The following is a 6,131-nucleotide window of genomic DNA, read 5'->3' as shown; positions in this document are numbered from 1 at the left end:
TATGGGTAAACATAGCAAAAGAAAAATTTTTATTTGTTGAAAGAAGAGTTTCCATCATGATTTATGAAGAACCCGATTTCTAACCCTTCTTGAAAACACACAAGCGAACAATCATAACTAACATAAATTTCAATTCAGACACTTTTTTTAATCATAACAAGCATGCCAGATGCAGTATCCTCTCTCTTCACACAAATTCACTAACATACATTCAGCGTTCAAGATGAATCACGAGCTTTCATCATTTTCCTCCTGTTCATCCACACCATCCTCCTCAACACCCTCCTCTTGATCACTGGCTTCAGCATCAAGTTCCATGCTCTCTTCTTTCAATTTTGAACTCTTTTTGGCCTTTGCTAAAGAGAGAGAAAAAAATCGAGTGCATCAGCAGACATAATGCTATGCCAAAATTCAAAATCACAAGTTTTTTACTTCATGGCAACCAAGAATAACATGTGAAAAAGACTGTCACGTTAAATTCAAAATAAAAACATGGACAAAATAAAACAAACCAAAAAAATGTTGCAGAGTTACATATTACTTCATACCTTTTCCAGGCTTGTGTTTCTTTTGAGCATTTGACTTGTTAACAGTTCTTGTCAGTTCTTGCCAACCATTATCTTTTGTCCACACACCGCTCAGAATAACATGAAAGTTGGCCATCTTTTTCCCTAAAAGTTTCTGCAAAAAAAAATAAATAAATAAAAAATGGAAAAGAGAGGGAGGGAAACATAAAGTGAAGTAGGAAGCCTCCAAAATATCCCTGCTTCAAACACCAGTAACATTTAAAATCTTTTCTTCTTATACTGAGCTTTGCTATACAGAAAGACTCTACTTGAAAGGGGAGGGGAAAGAAAATACAATTATGCTTGACTGAATTATCTTTATGGAGTATGACACTGCCCTCCCCGACCCAGCCAGTGTTAATATTTGACAATGAACAGTGGAAAGAACTGGCGACATTTTAATGCATTTATCAATACACATTTTACAATGTGCATACATTTTGCTACAAACTTTAAGAACCTAGCTGTAGAGTCTTGATGCCCACAATATACTGACAACTGTAAAGAAAGGAACAATTTATTTAGCTGTTGGGATCGAAGAAAGAGGAGCCAAATGGAGGAGAGAGACTGGTGAGAAACAACAGTTTTAATGACATAAAAGATACCTACCACAAGGCGGGTTTGCTGTGGATTAAGAATTTCACCTTTTTTGCAGACTGGATAATCATGCAAAAGATGGATAACACCTGCACAATATCAAACCAGACTTGAGTTAGTCATACTCAAAAACAAAAATCAGCTCAGAAAATAATAAAAACTTACTGATAATGTTACTTAATGGATGAAGTACAAACAGAAATAATTCAAAATCAAAGAACTATCTTCAGTCACACATCTACACTCTGAAACACGACATTTAAACTTCCATTGTCACATGTTGTGGGCAGCAATGCAACACATTAATATTTAAGTACGCCTAAAAATATGTGTAAAAGCTATTGTGTCAGGTAATTATATTTTTTAAACAAAACTATAACTTGAGGGTAGATGATGTGATAGTATTAGTAGGGTAGCATGGTTACCACCATTATCCAATCAAATTTAGTCACATGATTTTTAAATGATTGAGAAGAAGATATTCAAATTCTGCACCTCCCCACAGAAGAAATGATTGTAGCTTCTGTAACTTATAATGAGAAGCTAAAGATATTATTTAATTGCATTGAAAAAACTGCTGAAAAGGTAAGTTCTCAGAATTCCCTGAAATCTTTAGAAAGGATCAGCCTAATTTTAACCAACATGAAGAAAAGTTAAATATCTCTATCCCCCAGCTCATCAACAGCACACAGCTTAATTCCTTACTTTCCCGTGTTTAAAGGGACTGTACCCAATTCTGCTGTTCAAGCACCTGGTTTTTATAATACCTTAATGCAATTCATTATCAGCATGGTGTCCATGCTCAAGATTGGTGGGGTAGGGGATAATTGATTTTTCTTTTGTAGTGCTGGGAAAAAAGTCCTGACTGTGGTTTCAAGTTAAGATGAATGCTTTTATAAGTTCTCATGTGTTTTGTGGCGGATGAAAGCAGCCATTTGGGGCCGAGTTAAGATGAAGGATTAACGCCAGTGACCTGTAAATAAAAATTCTTAAAAAAGAAATCGAAGGCTCTAACAAACAAATATAATATAATCTTGATTAATACACAAAATCAGGAAATGCAGCAACATGATATAACAATACACAGAACATTAATTTTACACCATAACATGACTGTCATGCTCACTTTAATGCTGAAAATCTGCATCTATCCACAGCCAAAATCCTTTGCTAAATTATGATTTCCCAACAAAATACACTTGTCCAAGAAATATACGGAGTGGTGAATCTAGTCTGAGGGCTTCTGCTTACGCAAAAAATTGCGTACAGTACGCATTAAAAGTTCGGAGGACCCCTTCAATTTTCGTCAATGGGTTCCCATTCAAATTTGGGCGAAGAACAGAGACCCCTTAAAAATCTGACGAAGGGGTCCCTGGGACCCCAAAGAATTTAGCCTTAGCAGAAGCCCTGAGTCTTAATATTGTTCCATATGATCTCTTTCACTTTTTACCTTCGTGCAATATCTAGCTCTTATACTTTTTGTGTACTTGATTGGTGTTTACAGCATAAGCCTATGTTGTGGTAGAGTGATATACAAACAAACAAACACGCTATTATCAAACGGTTAGCAGGTGACTAGAATTATCAGAACACAAATGCTAAGAAAGGTGATGCATTCTTACAAAGACGTGCACATTTTCTGATTAATTAGTTTAAGTCCTTGTTACTCCTCGAGGATCATAACGGCGCAACACCACCTCGCCAGCAGACCCGGTTTTGGGCAACACTCGTCCGTTGGGCCCATGTGGTTCCGATGTGCTTTTGCCTCGCCTTCTACTCTTCTTTTTCAAGTCGTTTCTGATTGATTATGTTACATGTAACATCTTAAAGCAGAATGCTACTTCATACTATTTATATTTTATCATACAAACCTCGCTTCAGTTCAATAGGCAGCCCAAGTTTTCTCAGCTGATCTTCACTAACATAGCTTATGGAAGGCAGGGGACCTTCCTTAATCACCACCGTTTCAGTAGCTTTGTTGCCTGGTCGTGCAAAGTCTTGAACTTTGTGAGTTTTAAAAAACCTGAAAGCAAAAGTAACCACGTAACAGAACTGTTCCCTTTTGTTCGCGAAAATTCATTGTCAGGGTACCATTTAGTTCTAGTATACTAAACTATATATTTGATAAACATGATTCACTGTTTGTCAACCCAAGCATGGATTTCCTTATGGCTAATGTGATGGACAGATGGTCGACAGCATGGGATTTTTGTTATGGCTGTTCTTAGCCATGGTAAAGTATTTGTGATATACAAAGACAATGTACCAGTTACTTAACATAAAACTACCTGTTCATATTTGTACAAGTAAAACACCTAAAACACTATGCATTTTTCAATACATTTACTGAGCTTCTTTATGTCTTTTTGAGGGAACTTCAGATTTCATTTTTGTCACATTATGCTACCTTTTAGCTTTCCCACTTTCTTATGTCATGTGCACAAGCGCACACGCATGCACAGACAGGACGAGTTACACTGCTGCACGAACTAAAAAACAAAAACTCCCACTTACTTCAAAACATCATCTTGTTTCTTATCTGTAAAGAGAAGACCAGTTTCTCCTTGCATGTGCATGCTCAGTAAGTGAAGATTGGGAAGTTGCTCATCTTCAACTGTTTTACCCAAGGCAAGTTGCATTACTTTATTTTTGCCAAAGAAGAATCTGCAGAAATAAAATTGTATTTTCCACTATGAAAATCTATGGGCACCTTAAGGATTCAGATTGCTGTTACTTTATAATTGTTCAAATGAATGGTTCTATGTAAGATATGTTTTCACAATAACCTCTAATAACAGGGCTTCTGCTTATGAAAAAAATTGCGTACAGTATGCATTAAAAGTTCAGAGGACCCCTTCAATTTTCGTCGATGGGGTCCCATTCAAAGTTGGGCGAAGAACAAGGACCCCTTAAAAATCTGAAGAAGGGGTCCCTGGGACCCCAAAGAATTTAGCCTTACCAGAAGCCCTGAATGTTTTTATTTGGTTCAAAAAACTGAGGCAGTTGCAATGTGTAAATCATCAGCATGTTTTAAACTCTGCTACTACCTGTAGCCTTGATGACAGCAAAACCAAATATTCTACTGCTATGGCTTCAAAATCCTAAAAGTGAAAGGGAAGCTATTTTCTAAAAAAAAACTTACAACTACTTTCTAAGATATGGGCGCAGGAAAAAAAAGATTCAAAGATGCTACTGACCGACTGTCGCGCCATTCAGGATTAGTTCGAATGTCCTTCATAAAGACACTGCGCATATTCTTCACAGAGAAAGTGAAGATTCTTGCATATTTACCAGCACAATTTCGAATCTAGAAAAAGAAGCAATTTTAAAATGCTTTAAATCTGAAACCTATATCCTCCATGTACTTCTCTCTCCCCACTCACACATCGTGCATGCACATATGCACACACCCCAATCTCATATTTTTGCTATGTGATTTGACTTCAAGTTTATTATTCCTGGCTAGTTTGTAGGTCTGCCAAACCATATGACCCACAACTGTGAAAAAATTTATTACAGTTATGGAAAACAAAAAACATAGAAATTAGTGAATTTAACACTGCAAGAAAAATACTAGATAACATGATATCAAGAGCTTTTCTTAACATTTTTCTCCCTCCTCTTTCATTTTTTTTAAATATGTGAAGAAGCAAATATACTAATATATTAAAAAAACATGTCTTAAAGTTCTAATCTAAGACAGAAAACTTCTGGAAAAACTTACATCCTCAATCAGTTTCTGTTTCAGAGCAAGACCTTTCTTTTTTGTCTGTGTCAAGGACACTGCCAAAAAAAAAAAAAAGGTCTCTGTTAAGATTGAATCTTCAGCATACATGAACCTTTCTGATAAATGGTATTACAAATAATCAACTGCATTTCTGATATATCAATCAATGAGCACTGTACACTGCTGGCCTTTACACTGATTAATAAGATATAAAGGAAGACAATTCACAGTACATCAGCATTTGCCAGTCTACAAGAATTTTAAACAACCATTCTAACCTTTATTTTCTTTTTTAATACATGGGAATTATCCAGCTTATTTTAGTGTGATGCCTTTTCAAAGGTATGTGCTCATAGTTGTACTTGTCCTCATGCAGGATACACATTAGGAAGAATTTGTTCATTTTGTGTGTGTGTGTGTGGATAGAAAGGCTATGTATTATGTAAAAGCCATGTCTCTCTTGTGGCTTTGAAGCTTTTGTATTCCACATAACTCCATCCCATCAATCAAATTATACACATTGGAAAAAAGTAATGAGAGCTATGACAACATTTTTATCAGTACTCGTTTTGCACATGTCGGGTGGAAGGAGGAAGTTTTAAACATGCGTGTCTAACCATGTGACATCTCTGTGTAAATTGCATTTTTATTCATGGAAAAAAGCATCTTCTTGCTTATTTTATCTCTCGTTAATAAAGAATTGTCATTACACATTTAAATGAGAAATTAACTCAGTACTCAATTAGCATTTTCAGTTCAATTTTACATTTGACTCATGATATATGTGCTACTGATGGAAACTGAGAGTAACTGGTTTTATGCAAGAGATTTGAAAAAAGAGAACATATTGTTTAGTACTGTGACTGGTAGATGCTGCTTCAGATTGCAATTGTAAACGAATTGGATTAGACCTTAACTTGTACACTAGAATCAGCGCTTTTATGCATGGGCTCTTGAAAAAAAACAAAACGCAAATACAATCTTATAAATAAAAAAATTATTTACTCAAAGTTATCAAAATGCTTCCTACGTTTACCTTTCTTATCACGTTTAGACTTAGGCATTTTCAGTGATACAGAGTAAGTTGATGCACGTGGACATCAAAACAGGAAGCTATCGGGTTTTAGGGTTGATGGGTTTATATAAGCATTTTTAAAATACATAATAATATAAAAATTACCACTTTGTATATTATGAGAAACTTTTTAATAGTAAAAGGTTAGGAAAATTGTTGAAAAAGA

The 6,131-nt window shown here is 35.4% G+C and overlaps 1 protein-coding gene across 1 annotated transcript; it reads right to left on the bottom strand.

Annotated features, from left to right (window-relative positions):
• Window positions 1-127: 127 nt before the first annotated feature.
• Window positions 128-6,053, bottom strand: LOC112561789 (mRNA turnover protein 4 homolog). The gene is made up of 8 exons (XM_025234508.1): window positions 5,927-6,053; window positions 4,888-4,946; window positions 4,361-4,470; window positions 3,678-3,827; window positions 3,035-3,186; window positions 1,176-1,252; window positions 549-681; window positions 128-356 (listed from the first exon to the last, which is right to left on the bottom strand). Exons 1-8 carry the CDS (start codon window positions 5,952-5,954, stop codon window positions 229-231), a joined length of 837 nt encoding a protein of 278 aa, XP_025090293.1. The 5' UTR covers window positions 5,955-6,053; the 3' UTR covers window positions 128-228.
• Between the last annotated feature and the right edge of the window lie 78 nt (window positions 6,054-6,131).

This window comes from Pomacea canaliculata, linkage group LG4 (genome assembly GCF_003073045.1).
Source record: "Pomacea canaliculata isolate SZHN2017 linkage group LG4, ASM307304v1, whole genome shotgun sequence".
Taxonomy (NCBI): domain Eukaryota; kingdom Metazoa; phylum Mollusca; class Gastropoda; order Architaenioglossa; family Ampullariidae; genus Pomacea; species Pomacea canaliculata.
The sequence above is the reverse complement of the archived record's forward strand: the minus strand, read 5'-3'. Positions and strand labels throughout refer to the sequence as shown.